Consider the following 21,708-nt stretch of genomic DNA (forward strand, 5'->3'; position numbering starts at 1 on the left):
ATTTTATATATAATAATGACCGTTTATCTGTTATTGATGAATTTCAATATTTAGGTACCGGTATTGTATTTTCTAGAAAAGATACTTTTCATGTTAATAAATCTAGACTGGTTCAACAAGCCAGAAAAGCAATGTTTAATGTATTACGTAAGGCAAGAAAATTATATTTACCTATAGATGTATTTTTACAACTTTTTGATGCTATGGTTGGCTCTATATTAATGTACGGTGCAGAAGTTTGGGGGTATGAGAAAAATTATGTTATTGAATCATTGCACTTAGAATTTTGTAAATATATAATGAAAGTTAAAAAATGTACACCTAATTGCATTGTATATGGTGAACTAGGTAGAGTACCAATGTCTGTTAATACTAAAGCAAGAATGGTTGGTTTTTGGAAACGTATTGTAACTGGCAAAAAAGAGAAAATTTCTCGTACAATGTATGAAATGCTATATAAACTTGATTCTGGTAATGTTTACCACTCTAACATTTGTCTAAGTGGTTGAATTGTGTAAAGGATATTATATCTGAATGTGGTTTTATCAATGCCTGGAATAATCAATATATAGATACAAATTGTCAGTTGTCTAAAAATGTGAAACAGTATTACCACAATTTGTTTGTAAATGAATGGATGGCTCAGATATTTAATACCTCAAAATGTTTAAATTATAGAATGTACAAGTCTAAGTTTGGTTTTGAAGATTATTCAACTACATTGCCTTTTGATCTAAGAATTAATTTGTGTAAATATAGGTGCAGTAGTCATAGGTTACCTATTGAATATTGTAGATTTTATAGCATTGATAGATCAGAAAGAATATGTGATTTATGTAACAGCAATGTGCTAGGAGATGAATTTCATTATATATATGATTGTACTTTCTTTAATGCTGAAAGGCTGACATTTTTGCCTGCAGATATTTGTAAAGTTAAAATACTATGAGTTTCTCTAATTTAATGAACAGCAAAGATAAATTTGTTCTTGTTGGCTTAGCCAAGTTCTGTAAAATTGTAATGTCAATTTACAAATGATATTTACCTTCCCATTTATTCATGCATTATATCTTATTTGTTATATTGTTGTACTATCATGCCTCATGTGAGGCCTTTAGAATAATATGTTTCATGTTTCATGACCCTAAGGTTCAGCTAGTTCAAGTTTTGTTTGATGAAAATAGACTTTACATGTGAAAAGAGCTTTATTAATTATTTTTTGTTCAGATTCACAACAGATGTTGGATCATATACATGTACTTATCCTTTTAAATCTTTCATTCAGGAATTATACCTCTTGAGGCTGCTCAAAATTTTTACCAGCTTTTCTAAGCAGCCATGCACTCAGTGATGTAAACATGAAGAACTGCTCACCAGGGTTGGTAGGAATAGCAAAATAGTGCCTACAAACAAATAAATAATACAACATACAATCTACAAAGCCACATTCAAATAATAAATTGAGAAACAATCTAAAAGCTTCTGTTTCATTGGAATGCTTCATATGAATAAAGAATCTATAGGCAATCATCTAAAAGCCCTAGCAATGAAGGTCTACTACATGATGTGTTTATGTACTGGCACACAAACTTCAATAGATCATGTTTTCAAAAAAATCTGATACATGTAACATGAACTATGATGCAGAGAAATTGATTTGCATAGAATGTCTCCAAGAAGCCTGAATCACTCACCTAGGGAATAATAAGACTTACATTGTATCTGTGACAATTTGAATATAGACTAGTTGTTCAGTTTTAAATTTACATGTCACCATGGTTACTGCATAAATAAACAAATATAAGTAATAACTATGAGGAGTTGATTAATAATTTTGACCATGTTTGAAATATGTAGATCTTGTCTTGCTGATCATTTTTGTTGAACATTTGTTATTTCTCTTTGTTTTAAAATTTTCAAAACTGATAAAAATTTGGTTAACTTATACATGTAATGGTCATTATAGTGGATCTCATTCTGCAATTCAATCTTGTTACATATATTTTTAGAACATAAACTCAAATTGCATTATTATGAATATTTTACCTTGATATTGGTTTAAGGTTTCTTTCTCTACAAAAATTTTGTTCATAATCCAATAGTCTTAATTTATCAAGAAGATCTTCCATTATAACAAAAGGCATATAAACTAAGCCTGGTCCTCCATCTTCCACATCTTCTCCACGTCTCTTTTCCTCTGCTGACATTTAGCTATAAATAAACAAACTGTAATATATAATTATTATTTACAACATCATATATAACTACGTATAAATAAACTACCGAACTTTATTTGGAGTTTGATTAATGAAGCTATATATATGCTAATTAAAGCAATAACTACATATATGAAGTTTTAAATTACATTACATGTACTAAGCATTTATAATCATGCATGTACATGTATAGTACTTCTGAAGATCGTCATCTCAGAGACAAAAATAAAATCTTGTTAATAGCCATTTATGATCATGATGATAAAAAAATATAAGATTTTAAAAGAATGATGAATTATTAAACTTAGACGTATTGTTCTAAAGAACACCCCAGTTGCGTAAAATGGTTTACATATCAAACAAGATGGCAGCTACTGAAAATTCAACGAACAAATACTTCAAAGTTCAAAGATCAATATTTAAAAAACAATCTGAGAAATCTTTTGAAAAACAGCATTTTGCAATGACAAAATGTATAAAATTTCATAAAAATGATTTTTTGTTAAACATGAACATATGAAGAACATTTCGTAAATTTGAAATGATTTGCTATAAAGTCATGTGAGATCAGTCTGATAATTTGGGAAGCAGGTAAACTCGTACCACCGAAAGCTCGTTCCACGTTAACTCGTACCAAAAAAGTTAACTTGTACCAAAAAAGTTAACTTGTACCAAAAAAGTTAACTCGTACCACTGGGAAGTCTTACCATTCAGAACTCGTACCATTAAAAATATATTAAAAAAAAATATAAATGTTCTATGTTTTTTTTTTGTAAACTTAATAAAAATAAAGTTGAATTACTTGAATTTATACTGGAATTTAATGAAAACTTAGATAAAAATAGCAAATGTTTTTTTAATCTTTTTTTTGTTTTTTAAACTGAGCTTTCAAACTAGTTTTAATCCATAAAAAAAGTAAAAACATTGCTTTAACTGTACCTTAAGTTGAATATCTATATCCAAATTAAATCGCTACGGTTCCTGAGTTTTCAATGACCAAAACTACGAGGTGTTTTTTGCTGTAGCACATGTCAAATTAATCACTGTCATGCAAACGCCTCGTGCAAATAAATTTCGGCCAGAGAATCCCGGGAAAAAAATAAATTCAGTAGTGAAAGTGTTAAAGCTGTAATCCATGATCACAAAGTGAATGCTATGTTTACAATTGTTGAAAGCCATGTGCTTTTTTGGCAGGAAAATTCGGGAACCCCTCAACAGGAAACAGCTATAGTTCATTGTTATTTATCATGTTTATAGACAGTAAGAATTTGCGTCAGCAAGCGACAAGAAGCGACAACAAGAAATTTTTTAGCGACAACAAAAGACAAGAAACTATTTAGCGACAAGAAAACATTTTTTTTTAATTAAAATTAATTATTGCAATAAATATTAAAAGAATATGCAAAAGAAAATAATTTTAGCGACAAGAAAGTTAAAATTGATAGAAAAAAATGAAACATTATTCACATAATATTTTATCATCTATTATGAATAACAGCCAGTATTACGTTTAATTATTGTATTATGAGATTACTTTTCCTTGTGTTTTAGAACATATTATTTATCTTATAATTTATTTTTTCAAACTCTTTTCGTGCAATATATATTAAGCTCACAAAATGAATTATTTGTGCATCATTGTCCTGAAAATATTGACACAAAAAAATAAAAAAAAGAAGCTCAATCTCTTTCTTCTTCACAAATGTTAAATTTCTTCATCTACCAATACACTTATATAAACTTCACAATCTCTTTCTTCCTCACAAATGTTTCATTTCTTTGTCTATCTATATAATAAAACATTTTAATTAGACATATCTGCTCGTATAATTTAAAAAAAAACATTAAATACAAATTTCTTTATATCTAATAAAAAAAAATGTTTTCTTGTCGCTAAATAGTCTTCTTGTCGATTGTTGTCGCTAAAATAATTCTTGTTGTCGCTTCTTGTCGCTTTTTGATGCTTGTCACTTCTTGACGCTTGTTGTCGCTTCTTGACGCTTGTTGTCGCTAATTAATGAGACCCAAAGTAAAGTATATATTCATTATTAAACACCATTCATTCAATTGCATTTAAATAAGTTGGTACGAGTTAGCAGTGGTACGAGTTTGCATTGGTACAAGTTTTTCTTTAGTGGTACGAGTTGACGTTGGTACGAGTTTACAATGGTACGGGATAACTATAATTCGATAATTTGTATAGACATCGTTATAAGTGACCAGTCCCGTTAGTATAAAAAGTCCCTGTAGAGTGGATCAATTTATCAACACTTGATACTTTAAGCAAAATTAAAAGATGTTTCCTAAGGAATAATGTTATAATAATTTCAGGTGACAAACCTGATATACAAATTATGACTGTCAGTCAACCAGTCAGTGTCAAATGTATCACTTGATCAAGAAACCGTACTGTATCCGGTATAAAGTCGTCTGTTCTTTATGTTAAAAGCTAAGAATCGAAAAATGAAAGAGCTTGCGAGATTAATTTCTTTGTGATTTGTTTCCTTTTCTTCAATAACCGCTCAAAAGTTCTTCACCGATTTTTTTCTCTGTCGAGTGTTGTTGTTACCAAAACTATTTATTCTACGTACAACGAAAGCTTTGAATCACATTTAATAAAACGATATTTAAAACACTTATACCACCTCGGCTGATTTTCATTCGTGTATCTTGGCCTTTACCGATCATTATCGAAAAAACAAACGAATTCCACTTGCATTTTATTACGAAGTCCTGCGCCAGCCCGAAAAAACCCAACACAAAACAAGCGTTGATAGATTAAACCACTTGTACTAAAAGATCAATCTAGACTTTCAAGGAAGACATGTACATGTATTAGAAAATAGCGAATGAAGCATTCGTCTTTCAATAATCTATGGTTGTTAATATAAACAAATTCAAAAATGGCGACGAATGATGGTATTGGCACACAGAAAGAAATTGATGATTTTTTAAGCAAGGTTGATGAAATAGGTAAGTGATTGCTTTTTGGTTTAATTTGAAATCTTACCTTATTCAAGGATTTATTAAGGTAGCACAATACAAAGATTTCATATATATCTCCAATTCCCCAGTTTTAAAATGCTGCAACTTTCTTTATAATGCTTGAAAATTTATAAAAGTTTTATCTATGGATAGCTAACAGATTACTCTCTCGAATTAATGCATTGATAGTATTATACAACAATTATTTAATCAATTATAATGTGTCTACAAAATTCTACAAGAAATTTCCACTTTCAATTAAAATTAGCTTGTTCATTGATCCCCCTAGAGGATTGATTTTATCATATGTTTTTTCCAAGAGTCATTATCAACAAAAGGGTGTCTCAGATTTTGGATAGAATGTATAGATCAAATTTTACACCTAATCATACATTATTTACTTTGATGTGGTGAGGATGTTTACACTACATTGTGTAATTACAAATTTATGAGAGAAAGGAATACCATAGTCGATAGCAATAATTTGAGACGCCCTTTTGTAGCTCCTGCTGTGTTGATTAAGATAACGTTAAAATTTCTTGTGTTGCTGTAGAGATGAAAGAGCTAAATTCATTCAAGTAAACTGACAAAAATTTTGCCACTAATTGCAGTGATCGGGAAGGACGTGCGCTCTGCGCCTATAGCGCATATTGACCAGAAATGGCACATAGAGTGACAAATGTAAGCGCCCACGTATTTTTCACATCGTTTCGAAACTTTTAGATATCGTCAAATGGATTTCCGATCGTGTTCCGTGCCGCCATGTGTGTGTACACAACTGTATAATGTTCCTCCAATCATAGGAGCACCTATATATTTTTGGGACGTCTCGGGTGTTTTCCTATGGTAATAGAACCATGCGGTTTAACGTCTCGGGTGTTTTCCTATGGTAATAATAGAACCATGCGGTCTAACTGATGACCCAAAAAACGTAATTAACCATCATTCATGATATAATTTTTTATAAACAACTTTAAATTTGTGAAATTTGGCTATTACAGACGAGATTCAACTCTAATAATAATCTTTAATTTAGTTTAAATTGCTATTATTTTGATTGAAAACCCCCGAAGTCTTTTTATGAATATAGTTTTTGTCTCCATAAAAGGCGCTTAACTGTCCTTGTCATTTTTTGGTCTTTGGCTCGTTTGACATTTTGTTAACATGACTTCAGCGAACTATTGTTTTGTTCTATCAATTAATAGTACTCTCTACTGTTAATCTTGTCATCGTGATGAAGTAATAATAATAATACAAGAAGTGCAGAGGAAGTGCCTGAAATGTCCTTTAATACGGAACGCCTGGAATAAGTATGGTATCGACGAAGACCCAAATTTAATGTTAAAAAAACACTAACCATGAACATGAATAAGCCAAGGCAACAGTACCATTTAAACATTGTAAATACAGGTTATCTTTAATATTGTCCGTTTTGGAAGAAGTTATTGTATATTCATTGAAATTACAGAATCACAGGAACAATATCCATGATATTATTTAAAATCATATAGGTAAGTACCAACACCTCTTTGCCAACAAATAGTGATACTTTTTATACGACCGCAAAATTTGAAAAAATTTTCGTCGTATATTGCTATCACGTTGGCGTCGTCGTCGTCGTCCGAATACTTTTAGTTTTCGCACTCTAACTTTAGTAAAAGTGAATGGAAATCTATGAAATTTTAACACAAGGTTTATGACCACAAAAGGAAGGTTGGTATTGATTTTGGGAGTTTTGGTCCCAACATTTTAGGAATTAGGGGCCAAAAAGGGCCCAAATAAGCATTTTCTTGGTTTTCGCACTATAACTTTAGTTAAAGTTAATAGAAATCTATGAAATTTTGACACAAGGTTTATGACCACAAAAGAACGGTTGGGATTGATTTTGGGAGTTTTGGTTTCAACAGTTTAGGAATTAAGGGCCAAAAAAGGGCCCAAATAAGCATTATTCTTGGTTTTCGCACAATAACTTTAGTTTAAGTAAATAGAAATCAATGAAATTTAAACAAAATGTTAATGACTACAAAAGGAAGGTTGGTATTGATTTTGGGAGTTTAGGTCCCAACAGTTTAGGAATTAGGGGCCAAAAAGGGACCCAAATAAGCATTTTTCTTGGTTTTCCCACCATAACGTTAGTATAAGTAAATAGAAATCTATGAAATTTAGACACAAGGTTTATGACCATAAAAGGAAGGTTGGTATTGATTTTGGGAGTTTTGGTCCCAACAGAATAAGGGGCCCAAAGGGTCCAAAATTAAACTTTGTTTGATTTCATCAAAATTGAATAATTGGGGTTCTTTGATATGCCGAATCTAACTGTCATGACTGTGTATGTAAATTCTTAACTTTTGGTCCCGTTTTCAAATTGGTCTACATTAAGGTCCAAAGGGTCCAAAATTAAACTTAGTTTGATTTTGACAAAAAATGAATCAGTTAGGTTCTTTGATATGCTGAATCTAAAAATGTACTTAGATTCTTGATTATTGGCCCAGTTTTCAAGTTGGTCCAAATCGGGGTCCAAAATTAAACTTTGTTTGATTTCATCAAAAATTGAATAAATGGGGTTCTTTGATATACCAAATCTAACTGTGTATGTAGATTCTTCATTTTTGGTCCTGTTTTCAAATTGGTCTACACTAAAGTCCAAAGGGTCCAAAATTAAACTTAGTCTGATTTTAACAAAAATTGAAATCTTGGGGTTCTTTGATATTCTGAATCCAAAAATGTACTTAGATTTTTTATTATGGGCCCAGTTTTCAAGTTGGTCCAAATCTGATCTAAAATTATTATATTAAGTATTGTGCAATAGCAAGTCTTTTCAATTGCACAATATTGCGCAATGGCAAGAAATATCTAATTGCACAATATTGTGAAATAGCAAATTATTTTTAATTAGAGTTATCTTTCTTTGTCCAGAATAGTAAGCAAGAAATATCTAATTGCAAAATATTGTGCAATAGCAAGATTTTTTTTTAATTGGGGTTATCTTTCTTTGTCCAGAATCAACTTAAATCTTTGTTATATACAATATACAATGTATATTCACTTTTTACTACCAACTGATAAATTAAAATAATCTTTACCATTCAGTGATAACAAGCAGTTTTTTTTTTACATCTTAATATTTTATGATGTATTTAAATGAGTAGTTATTGTTGCAAACTGCATTAGAAATTTTAATTGAGATTAGTTTTGGAATAAGGGAAAGGGGGATGTGATTAAAAAAATTGGGTTCAATTTTTCTCATTTGAAATTTCATAAATAAATAAAGAAAATTTCTTCAAACATTTTTTTGAGAGGATTAATATTCAACAGCATAGTGAATTGATCTAAGAGAAAACAAAAATTTTAAGTTCATTAGAACACATTCATTCTGTGTCAGAAACCTATGCTGTGTCAACTGTTTAATCACAATCCAAATTTAGAGCTGAATCCAGCTTGAATGTTGTGTCCATACTTGCCCCAACCGTTCAGGGTTCAACCTCTGCGGTCGTATAAAGCTACGCCCTGCGGAGCATCTGGTTATTTTTGTACAGAAGTAGCTAGTCAATTCAAATGGCCCACTCATTGGACAACATGGCCCATTATTTTTTAAAATGGCCCATTGAATTTATTTTTGAGGGGCCCTTGGCCCATAGTGAAAAAAACCTTCCAGATCACTGCTAATTGCATAATAATTGATTTTGTTTCTATATATCTATACATGTACATGTATGTTTTATTTTTTTTACTTTTTCACTTTTTTCTTTATTTTCCTGCCAATTGATCTTTATTATATTCGACCTAAACATACATCAAATATTTGCCACTGGATGTTCAACAACCATGCAACAATCAATCAATATTTTCTTTATATTTCATCACCTCAATGTTCTTTTATCTATATTTTTTTGCACATTATTCTAATATCTGTTAAACACCTTCATATCCTTATAAATGGTGACCTTTTGCATAGCCTCATACATGTACATGGTAATTGAAACAAGAAAAATAAAAACAAATATAACTGCATGCTTGGGCTTTTAGAGAAATGTATACATGGTATAAGTCCTTGCTTCTTTTACAAAGTAAATTTAAACTAAAATCAAATAGCATTTTATTAATGATTATTTATTAGGAAATGTCAATTCATTTTTCCTGGACCAGGGGAAAGTATTAGGGGAAAAGGGAGGGGAGTAAAACAAATTGTTGATTTCCCTTGAAAATAAGAGAGGAATATGAATTATGAAATATGACATTCCATTTGAAAAACGTATCTTGTAAGTTATCAAAAAATAAAGTTTAATTTGTTGCTGAATAAATTCACAAAAAGACAGTTTAAAAAAAACCATGTACATTTACAGGAAATGTTATTGTGAATAATATACTAAGATCTTTTAGTTTGAATTATGCCAATGGCAACAAGGATTAAAAACAAAAAAAATAGCAGAGATTAGCAGCGTTAACACATAGTGACATAAGAAAGTTTATTGAACAGAGAAATAAAAGAAGATGACATAAAGAGAATTTATAGGAAGATAAGGCTTAAACAGAGATTATGGACCTAGCAGATTCCCAGATGATAATCATACATGTACATGTAGTCACAGACCAGGAATTTACACTAACAACGGTTTTTAGCATCTGACAAACAAGTATACACAGGAAAACAATAAGAAGAATGGCTGAAGAGTATAGAGAGGGAATTTAGATATTTTAGAACGACTGAAACTGCTGATTAAAAGATTACTCTAATCATATATGGAGGCAAAGACATAATAAGACAAAAAAAGAAGCCTGCTAAATGAAGAAGGAGTAGAACAAAATAGTAGAAATATGATGACCCTGAGTTGTAGCTATATAGGTATTGAGGATTTTATCATCGTGACGAGAGAAAATGTCCAGCCTATGGTAATGTAATAACTGGGAACGGTATAATCATATTGCATCAGTGTGCAGAGCAGAAAAGAAGGAGCAAGTAGAATATTATAGTCAGCTGACTCAGCAACAGATTTGTCATAATCATGTTATGTGATTGTAAAATGATTTTGTGTGCATTGGAACATAACACTTTTATTTCAAAAGCATAAGTATATGTGGTATATATATATGTTAGACTCAGATCAACTTCCGGCCTCTAATCGACGTCCGTTTCACAAATCAACGTCCAAATCTGACTTCACACTCCCAAATTGACGTCCAATATTTTGATACTCTAATCAATGTCTTATGTGACGTCATGTTTTGCCAAAACGATGTCTGATTGATTGTAGTCGTGTGTAATCGATGTCCAATATCAATGAATAATAAATTACTGGACTTAATTTACAATTATACATGTACATGTTTTGTAAGGTTCTTATGACAACTACTGGTAAATTTTCAAACATTTATACATACTTTCCATATAGATTTTTTCAACCCGAAATAAGTTACATGCATATTAAAATGTTAATCTCGATAAAAAGTTCATAAAAGTGTGTCATTCCTATTCATATTAATAATGAGAAAGCAACCCAACGACAAAGTAAACCAAATGACATATATACTAGGAGAATTATTCAGTTTTCCACAATTATAGACCACAAAGAAGTATCCTGAGCCAATGGATTTGTTAGTACATGTATTATAATTCGGACTCAGTAAGACATTTTTCAACTGAGTGGAACGTATAAGCCAAAAAACAAATTTGGCATCATGTTTTTATGTTATACTGTACATGTTACACCACTGTTCTAGATTAAATGCTCACACACATGTTTAACCCCAACATATTCTTTATGGGCCTGTTGTGCAGTTGTTTCCGATGGTTTATGGCCATGGCTGTCATATTTGTTTTTCAGAATTGTTTTTATAAGTAAGACCTTTAACTATAGATCACCGTACAGCTTTCAATAATGAGCAAAGCCCATACCGCAAAGTCAGCCATAAAAGGCCTCGAAATGACAATGTAACGAGAATTGTTCCTTTATAAACTACGACATTTCTCGCAAGTATTAATTTATTATTTTGTTCAACACATGCAAAAGAAATAATCTTCGTCGATGTAACATTTCAAATTATTACAACAACATGCCTTCACTGAATTCATTCTGGGGGACAATTTCCTCCGTTTATGGTACGCTATAAACCTACTGTGTGTATGTTTTATAGCATGAAAATAATAAATAAGAAATGTCAGTGCAACTCATCATTAATTATTGTAATGGATCAGTATTATGAGATACTTATTATAAGTGACTACGACATTGTTAGGATTATAACCTATCGTCAGTATGAAAGAAATTAAAAGTGGTTCATATATTCATCCGTATAAAAGCGGCACATGCATTTTATTTTATCCTTATATTTCTCATTATGCGGTACACGATAATTGAGTTGCTGCATGCATAAAGAACTTAGAATATTACTTAATACAAAATATCAGTATAATATTTCGACCCCACTATTTGAGGTTAACAAAAGATTTATTTAATTCTTTTGACCAAAGGTTTGTAAACTAAACAAAAATTCTTGTTTTTACGTTTGTAGTAACATAGTACATTCCATTGTCGGTCACCTGTGTCAATTCATGTGCACACTGACTACATTGTTGTTGTATTTGAATCTTTCGGCCAATGAAATGAGACGTTACAAGTTGTTTGTTTATGATACAACAGAATGTTATCAATGAACTATCAAATGCTAAACTTCTCTGCATTTCACTGTATAGTCTTTGTCGCTGAGTTTTTATCATTGTAGAAAGTTGTACGGTTGTCTATTATTTCTCACATCCACTTTATTTGAACTCTGGACTATAAAGTAAAAAAAATTGCAATCCCTCAAACATCTATTTGAATATTTTTGATGTGAGGTTTTGCCTATCAAAGAATGCATCACAGCAAAATATTTGTGATTTAAAGTTGTTCAGTGTTAATGGCAATAACCATGATTTTTATAAAAGATAGATATAGGCCTAGGATATCCATTCATGACACAAATGAGACTTTCATACAGAACAAAGAACTCTCACCTCACTGCAAGTTTAAGATGGCCCCTTGTACCGGTTTCAGTGGAATAACATCCTTTTCTTAATTTTTTAATGCCCTGTTTTTATGCCCCAGTTATGGGCATTGTGTTTTCTGGTCTGTGCATCCCTCGGTTTGTTCTTCCGTTAGTTATTCCGTCTGTCTGTCCCGCTTCAGGTTGAAGTTTTTGGTAAAGGTAGTCTGATAAAGTTGAAGCACTTTAGCGTAGACCATCGCACTTTAGTGTGACCATCGTACTTTAGCATCCCCATCGCACTTTAGAGTCCTACATATTTATATTAAAATTATATTTAAATATACAAGAGAGGAATTTATGTATTACTGAAAAATTATTACACCAGGGTTTTCGATATCACAAACTAGTCAAAACATTTACTAAATTTTATCATCGGTATAAAGACATTATTCGTAAATATAGCTCAACATGCAGACTTTTAATACGTTCAGGTATTTCACATCCAATTTTTTATGGTAATATTCTTTATAAAGCACAAAGGTGTCAGTATTCACCTCAGAAACTTACAAAACCTTTGAATAGACTTATTAAGAAGGGATATAATTACGATACTGTTGTCAAGTCATTAAAGATTGCATATTTTGGCGTTAATATTGAGTCATTGATAAGGTCTTTGCATCGGAACTAAACACATTTATTCTAAAAACAGTTGTTGGCATGACACGGGTTATGTTCTTCTCATATATGTTATGATGGTATGATACTAAACCCCTAACGGGAAGGATTGTGCCTGATGTTCATATGATGAAATCATAATCTTTCAGTCAGTTTAGTTGAAGTCTGGAGCTGGCATGTCAGTTAACTGCTAGTAGTCTGTTGTTATTTATGTATTATTGTCATTTTGTTTATTTTCTTTGGTTACATCTTCTGACATCAGACTCGGATTTCTCTTGAACTGAATTTTAATGTGCGTATTGTTATGCGTTTACTTTAAATTACTACATTGGTTAGAGGTATAGGGGGAGGGTTGAGATCTCACAAACATGTTTAACCCCGCCGCATTTTTGCGCCTGTCCCAAGTCAGGAGCCTCTGGCCTTTGTTAGTCTTGTATTATTTTAATTTTAGTTTCTTGTGTACAATTTGGAAATTAGTATGGCGTTCATTATCACTGGACTAGTATATATTTGTTTAGGGGCCAGCTGAAGGACGCCTAGGGGTGCGGGAATTTCTCGCTACATTGAAGACCTGTTGGTGACCCTCTGCTGTTGTTTTTTTATTTGGGCGGGTTGTTGTCTCTTTGACACATTCCCCATTTCCATTCTCAATTTTTATTTTTTACAGAGTTTGTCTTTAGTGCCGTGTGGAGGCAGTAGAGTGCCTCCCCGTTCTTCAGGTTTATGCTCTTATAATATACTAGATTATGGAGTGTGTGTCCGAGCGAGAACTGCTCTAATTCATTACTTTAGGAATATTTATCAAAAAGTAGTATTTCAATATTCAGCCCCATTCTACTATTTAATACTGATAGCGTTTGACATTTTTAGCCGAACAAATTTATCCATTTTATATACTTCAATTATTGTATGCTGGTTCATATTCTGGACGCCAATCTTTGCTCCTTTATTATATAATTCACTAACAAAACAATTATGAAGCTTAGAAATGGAAAATTACTAAATACTAAACTTGTTCAAAGGGTATCCACACGTCTCAATCTTCAAAATCGGTTATCTAAAAATACTACCATCGCTAACATTTTTAACAATAAAAAACGTGGTTACCCTTCTATCGATAAGTGTCATGCCAAAAAATGACTTACATGTCCCCGTCTTTCAACCAACAATACGGTAAGGTCCACGTTTAATGGTCGCACATTTTCTTTAAATTTTGAAACTGATATAACTTGAAAAACAAACAGTATTATTTATTTACTCACATGAAACAAACCGGGGTGTGGTATTCAGTACGTAGGAGAAACTGGACGATATTTATCTAAACGCACTCAAGAACATCTGTATCGTTTTAAAAGACCCAATAAATTCAAAAGTATCATTTACCAACACCTTAAGAAGCACAACCATCCTTTTAAATATTTAGCAGTTCAACCTTTAGAAGTAGTAAATAAGCAGCCTGGTGAATCGCATTCAAAGTTTGTACGATCACGGAAAATAATTGAATTAAATTGCATTAAAAAATTACAGACAGTTTACCCTCTCGGTCTAAATGATAATATCATGGGAATTGGTAATATATCTAGAACCAATTCCGTTAACATTTTGGATATAGTTTCTAAAACTGTTCGTAAAAAACGTTCTCACGGTCGTAGAACAAATCGCAATCAAAGAAGATTTCAGGCCAATCATACCAATATTTCGGACCTAATTTCTATTTTAAAAAAACAACGGCAGACATTATCTGTTAACAAAACTCTGTTCGTTACCGGTTAATAAGTTAAATAAAATTTTGGAGGATTGCAACACAATTTCATATAGCAGTCCTAAGTATGAAATTGTTCAAATTATTATGGCATATTGTTATTCTAAATTATTTCCCAAAATTGATCGCCCTGAAGATCATAAAAAACATTTTATTAAAATTAAGTATGTCAATAAAGGCTTTGATTTTGTAAATATTGCTGGTATATTTAACGACCATTCTGTTAAAGAACAAATTCCTGGATATTTTGACAATACTGAGCTACCTCTTATTTGTTATATTTACAAGAAATCTACCAGGAAATTTGTGTTTAATTATAGTCAATTGTGTAAAGATGTTAATATCAGTGATAATACACCTACTTCATGTAATTGCAGTAATTCCGAATATATTTATGGCCCCATTTCCCATGTTATAACAGGAGATCTTAACATCGTTCAAGACCGAGAGTTAAAATCATTCCTCAGTAAAGGACCTAAATATCGTCCCCCGTCAATTATTAATTGGAATGAGTGTCGTAATATCATCCACGACTCACTCCATACTTACTGTATGAAATGGATAAAACGGGAAAAAGCCGACAAAAAATCTTTGGACTCTTTTTTTAATTCAGTAATGAAGATAGTTGATATACGTATTCAACATTTTAAAGAACATTTTACTATAAACCCTTACAACAATAAACCTATTTCTCGTATCAAACATAAACTAAAAGAACTAGCCAAGGAATTTGTTTTTGTCCCGGCAGATAAAGCTGCTAATAATATTATTATTGTTTGACGTAAATTTTACATTGAGGTTCTGAAAAAGGAAATCACCAATTCACCAACATTCCAACTGACTCCATTTTCAGAAAACGAAATCTGTAACAAACATAAACTTTTAGGCAACGCTTTACAAGCAGAGCCAAATACAATGAAAGTCCCAACTATGTATTGGCTTCCTAAGCTACACAAAACTCCTTACAAATATAGATTTATTTCGTCTTCAAGCCATTGTTCAACTACTAAATTGTCTATTCTTCTTACCAGCACACTTGGTACAATTAAAATCTGATAATAAATTGTTCAAATAAGGCCTTCGAAAATAGTGGAATAAATTACTTTTGGAGTGTCAAGAACTCGTTGGAAGTACTTGATAAATTGCATGCTTATATTGGTGATTTTGAATCTGTTCAAAGTTTTGATTTTTCTACCCTGTATACCACATTGCCTCACATTCTCATTAAGAAAAAATTCACACACCTAATTAAATGGGCATTCAAAAAATCAGAATGTGAATATATATGTTCAAACTCTTTTAGGTCATTTTTTAGTAGCAATAAACAAAAAAACTATGTTAATTGGACATGCTTTGATACTATATATGCCCTTGAATTTTTACTAGATAACATTTTTGTTCGCTTTGGGGATTCCGTATATCGTCAGATTATCGGAATTCCAATGGGGACTAACTGTGCACCACTTATTGCGGACCTGTTTTTGTATTGTTATGAGTTACAATTTATGACAAAAATAAGCATAGACCCATCGAAACAACATCTGATAAACAAATTTAATAATACTTTTAGATATTTGGATGATATTTTGGCTCTCAATAATGACGACTTCAGTATGTATATTAATGAAATTTATCCTGTTGAACTTACTTTAAATAAAGCTAATACTAACAATGACCACTGCCCTTTTCTCGATCTTGATATCTATATCACTAATGGAAAGCTGAATACTAAAATTTATGATAAAAGGGATGATTTTTCATTTCCTATCGTTAATTATCCGTTTTAAGAAGGTGACGTTCCCTTGTCACCATCTTACGGTGTTTATATATCTCAACTTGTACGATTCGCTCGTGTATGTAACAATGTTTTAGATTTTAACGAGAGAAATTTATGTATTACTGAAAAATTATTACACCAGGGTTTTCGATATCACAAACTAGTCAAAACATTTACTAAATTTTATCATCGGTATAAAGACATTATTCGTAAATATAGCTCAACATGCAGACTTTTAATACGTTCAGGTATTTCACATCCAATTTTTTATGGTAATATTCTTTATAAAGCACAAAGGTGTCAGTATTCACCTCAGAAACTTACAAAACCTTTGAATAGACTTATTAAGAAGGGATATAATTACGATACTGTTGTCAAGTCATTAAAGATTGTATATTTTGGCGTTAATATTGAGTCATTGATAAGGTCTTTGCATTGGAACTAAACACATTTATTCTAAAAACAGTTGTTGGCATGACACGGGTTATGTTCTTCTCATATATGTTATGATGGTATGATACTAAACCCCTAACTGGAAGGATTGTGCCTGATGTTCATATGATGAAATCATAATCTTTCAGTCAGTTTAGTTGAAGTCTGGAGCTGGCATGTCAGTTAACTGCTAGTAGTCTGTTGTTATTTATGTATTATTGTCATTTTGTTTATTTTCTTTGGTTACATCTTCTGACATCAGACTCGGATTTCTCTTGAACTGAATTTTAATGTGCGTATTGTTATGCGTTTACTTTACTACATTGGTTAGAGGTATAGGGGGAGGGTTGAGATCTCACAAACATGTTTAACCCCGCCCCATTTTTGCGCCTGTCCCAAGTCAGGAGCCTCTGGCCTTTGTTAGTCTTGTATTATTTTAATTTTAGTTTCTTGTGTACAATTTGGAAATTAGTATGGCGTTCATTATCACTGGACTAGTATATATTTGTTTAGGGGCCAGCTGAAGGACGCCTCCGGGTACGGGAATTTCTCGCTACATTGAAGACCTGTTGGTGACCCTCTGCTGTTGTTTTTTTATTTGGGCGGGTTGTTGTCTCTTTGACACATTCCCCATTTCCATTCTCAATTTTAAAAATTATTAAAAATTATATATATTTATAGAAAATCTGGTGAAAACTATGAAATATGGAAAGGGTCAAGATGTGTCTACAGCAATGCAGAAAGCTGATAAAATGATTGATGATATAAGTAAAAAGAAGGCTGCCAATGAACTAAAAGATGAAGATGGTCTTCCTCAAACTAAAACAGGTAACACTTAAAGAAATGTTTGGTATCTTATTTATTATGGTATTTCCCCTCCCTTTCAAAAGATTGCAACCCTTTGGACCCTTTAAAGCTACTTGTTGAAGACCATACCTTGACCTATTAGGGGTTTCTTTTATAAATTGTTACTTGGATGGAGAGTTGTCTCATTGGCACTCATACCACATCTTCCTATATCGAACCACTTCAAGTTCAATATCATTTTTTGTCTCACTTATGTTATAGAATGCAAGAAATAATTATACATGTACTCTCAGATATATAATCCCAACAGTTAAATAGGAATAAAGGGCAAAAAGAGGGCCCAAATAAGCATTTATCTAGTTTCAAGACAATAACTTGTGGAATGATGAATGGATCTCTCTGAAATTATACCACACATTTCCATACCACAAAGGGATGGTTAGGATTGGCTTTTGGGGGTTATGGCTCAAACTGTTTTTGAATTAGGAGCAAAAAAGGGGGCAAATCAAAGGTTTCCTTGTTAAGGGCATCCGATACAGTTTCAAGGGAGGTAACTCTTGGCGCGACGTTAAGCGTTTGAATTCCCGCAAAACGTCACTTTTTGCGGGACGTAATGCGTGTAATTTTCCGTAATAAGAAACGTAATGTGGATTTTTCGATGTCCCATTTTCTGTTTCTCCCGCATGCGCATGCCAACTTCTACACCATTAATATTAGTGCATTTGATTCTAACATGATAACAGTCTCATAACAGTTTGATATGAGCGTCACTGATGAGTCTTATGTAGACGAAACGCGCGTCTGGCGTACTAAATTATAATCCTGGTACCTTTGATAACTATCATAAAATCATAAGAAATAAAACACATTTACTGGTTCTTTGAGATTTTCAACAAAATATCGTATAGTGAGCAATCTCAAGACGACTTACCCTTTTGGTTTTACTAATATAATGCATGTCAATTGTCATTTTTTTAATTATCATTTATCATCCATGATTTGGTTCGGGTCAGATTTTCTGTCATTTTATTACAGCACAGAAAACCAATGATATTTATAAAATAATACCAAAAATTAAGGTACACGAAGAAGTAAACTTCATAACTGAACAATTCATTCAATTTATTTATGTTGGGTAAACAATGGTATGCCCGCAAATATTAACAATGATACAACTTTAATAAAAGAACAAAGTTCCTATCAAGTTCCTCTACGTAGTACGTTTTTTATCTAACAAAAGGCAATAGCAAACAATATTTTTATACACCCGTAAAAAATTGACGGGACGTATTATGGTATACAAATGTCCGGCGTCCGTCTGTCATTCGTAAACATGGTACAGCATATTTATACATCACGTTGCGATGGGTATAATGTTTTGACCCGTTCGTCTGTCTGTCCGTCTGGTCAATCCTGTTTCCTGTCATCACAACTCCTCTTAAACCACACATCAGAATTCCATGTAACCTTGTTGGATAATAAGGACATACGTAGATGTGCATATCGACATGAAATTACAATTCATTTTTTTTCTAGGAGTTACGCCCCTTTGAACTTGATTGCTTCAATATACTACTGCAACATTTTGACGTTGCAACTCCTCTGAAACCACACAACAGATTTCAAAAAACCTTTTTAGATAATAAGGACATACTATGCAGATGTGCATATTGACAGGAAATTATGATTCAATTTTTTTTCTTATACAATTTTGTTTATTACAGTTATTTTATTTCTCCAGTGACAAAGTGGGTACGTGGGTATGTGATCGCGCTCACTAAGGTTCTTTGATATCCTTATTTTTCTTTGATCGTAACATGGTTGTTTTTTCATGATGGTCAAACAATCGATATCTGTATACTTTTTGGTGAACTTTTTGAATTACAGAACTTTAAACTAAAACGGGGGTATGTTTTTTTCACAGTTCGCGCTGTATCTCAAAAACTATTTATGATTATTGCTTAAAACTTTACACACTTCTTAGTTATATTAATCTGAAGATCTGTATACTTTTTGAGGATGATTCAAATTTTATTTAAGAGTTATTGAGTTAATGAAAAAAGAGGGGTTTTTCACATGTCGCACCGTAACTCAGAAACGGTTTTTAATTAGCGCATAACATTTCACATACTTGTTTAGTTAAATTATTCCTAAGATCTGTACTCTTTTCATGATGATTCTTTAATTAATTTTTGAGCTCTTGAGTTTTCATTGAGCCTCAATTTCGTATCATAGAAAACATGTTGTGATATATAAACTTCCTTTTGAGCAAGAATTAGGAATGAGTCAGAATATACTTAGCATGACTACCTGTACAAACCCCATGTTGTTTTAAAAACATGTATTATGTGTTTTTCATAAGACGACGGCCGTATCATGCGCTCGTAGCGCAGCTGTTTATATTGTTCTTTTTTTTTAACATATTAGAGAAATGACGGAATGACAGCAAATACAATGCAATTTCCAATATAATTAATATTTCCAAATAGCATAATTCTTTTAATTAAGGAATAGTTGATATGCACTGATTTTCGAACGTGCCCATACGATATCAGTTTTATAGAAATTAGGCTAGAATTGTACACTTGAAAAATCTAATTAACCAGAAGGACCGAATGACAGACAGAGGAATGAACGTGCGATCTTTTATGTACCCCGCAATGCGTCTCGCTGTGGTGAAAACATATCATATAGTTATTTACCAACAAAATTACGCAATGAGAGAAGTATTTGGATTTTTGCAACTTGCAACCCTCTCCCCTCCCCACCGATCAAAAAAACAGCTTTAAAAACTGAGGAGAAAGTATATAATAGTACAATATTATAAAATTGACTTGCTTTTTAATCGGAATTTGGGATGGTATAGTGTGGAAAGTTGGGAGAAGAACAAAAACAAACCTAAAGCTGTGTGTATGTGTGTGTGTGAGTGTGTGTGTGTGTGGGGGGGGGGGGGGGGTATAGGTAATATGTCCAGTCCTCTCGCTATAAATTCAATCGTTTTTTCCAAATCAAAAAAATTAAATTTATGGTATGGTTTCCCTGTCTGTCTGTATCTGACAAAAGCCTCCTTTAGCAAATTGAAGGTTCTCCTTTATAAGGTTTTGTTTTTGTTTTCTGAAAACATAAAAAAAAAAAGAAGATGTGGTAAAATTGCTAATGAGAAAACTCTCCACAAGAGACAAACATGTCACAGAAATTAACGCCTATAGGTCTTCAACAATGTGCAAAGCCCATACTGCATAGTCAGCTTTAAAAACTGCGAACTTTCAAACTGTTAGGGAGCCTCCCAATTTTATTCAATTGTAATCATTGACCCGAACAAAAGTTTAATTTTATGAATAAATGTGAAATTGTAGAAAGTTATTAAAACGTGAATAAAGGGATTTTAATGGGGTGTTGTAAAGAAACAGCAGCCCACCAACCAAAACAGAACAAAATCAACATTTAGTGGTCAACATATGGTATTCAGGCGCGGATCCAGAGGGGGGGTTCCGGGGGTTGGAACCCCCTATTTTTTTTGACGATCAATGCATTTGAATGGGGACATGTAATTGGAACCCCCCCCCCCCACCTTTGTCCTGGGTTAGGAACCCCCCTTTTTAAAATGGCTGGATCCGCCCCTGGTATTTATTAATTTAAGTGTGTACAGTACATGTACCTGTATGTCAAGTTATAAATTGCCGAGTCTTTAATTTTAAAAGCCGTAAAGATTATCAACAGTCCGTATTGATATTTTTCTTGAGATCTATGTTTTTCACTTAGACCACAAACAAAGAGATGTATTTAAGATTCACATGATTTTATTTCCGAAAACAATATTGCAAATTTCTAGGTAGCTCTTTGTACAAGCAATATTTATACATTTAAAAAATGTCGCCGGTAATTTGCAGATATAACGTTGAAATTGTCTGCCAGCGACGTCGTGCACTTTAGCGCTAACGTTGAGGTTACAAAGGGGGGGACGCAATTTTTAGAATAAATCGTGTTTATCATAAAATCCAGCACGGTGACATATATTTTTTATTTGAGATTTAGAGAAAGCATGACAAAATGCAGTTTATGCAGAAAAATGACAAAAATGACATTTTCAG

General features: G+C 32.2%; 2 protein-coding genes across 3 annotated transcripts in view; one reads left to right on the forward strand and one right to left on the reverse strand.

The window, feature by feature from the left end:
* The window catches only part of LOC139525457 (intraflagellar transport protein 57 homolog), a 29,505-nt gene extending 24,679 nt beyond the window's left edge, over positions 1 to 4,826 (reverse strand). Inside the window, exons 1-3 of one of the 2 annotated variants that reach the window (XM_071320806.1) lie at positions 4,557 to 4,826; positions 2,047 to 2,211; positions 1,295 to 1,403 (exon numbers count right to left, since the gene is read on the reverse strand). In XM_071320806.1, coding sequence (XP_071176907.1) covers positions 1,295 to 1,403; positions 2,047 to 2,207 — 270 coding nt within the window. In that variant the 5' untranslated portion in view covers positions 2,208 to 2,211; positions 4,557 to 4,826. The remainder of the gene's footprint in view (positions 1 to 1,294; positions 1,404 to 2,046; positions 2,212 to 4,556) is intronic. The other variant, XM_071320807.1, reaches the window with a different exon arrangement.
* Positions 4,827 to 4,898: 72 nt separating this feature from the next.
* The window catches only part of LOC139525456 (tetratricopeptide repeat protein 12-like), a 66,358-nt gene continuing 49,548 nt past the window's right edge, over positions 4,899 to 21,708 (forward strand). The window contains exons 1-2 of the mRNA XM_071320805.1: positions 4,899 to 5,189; positions 17,492 to 17,638. Coding sequence (XP_071176906.1) covers positions 5,120 to 5,189; positions 17,492 to 17,638 — 217 coding nt within the window. The 5' untranslated portion in view covers positions 4,899 to 5,119. The remainder of the gene's footprint in view (positions 5,190 to 17,491; positions 17,639 to 21,708) is intronic.

The sequence above is a fragment of the Mytilus edulis genome, chromosome 5 (assembly GCF_963676685.1).
Source record: "Mytilus edulis chromosome 5, xbMytEdul2.2, whole genome shotgun sequence".
Taxonomy (NCBI): domain Eukaryota; kingdom Metazoa; phylum Mollusca; class Bivalvia; order Mytilida; family Mytilidae; genus Mytilus; species Mytilus edulis.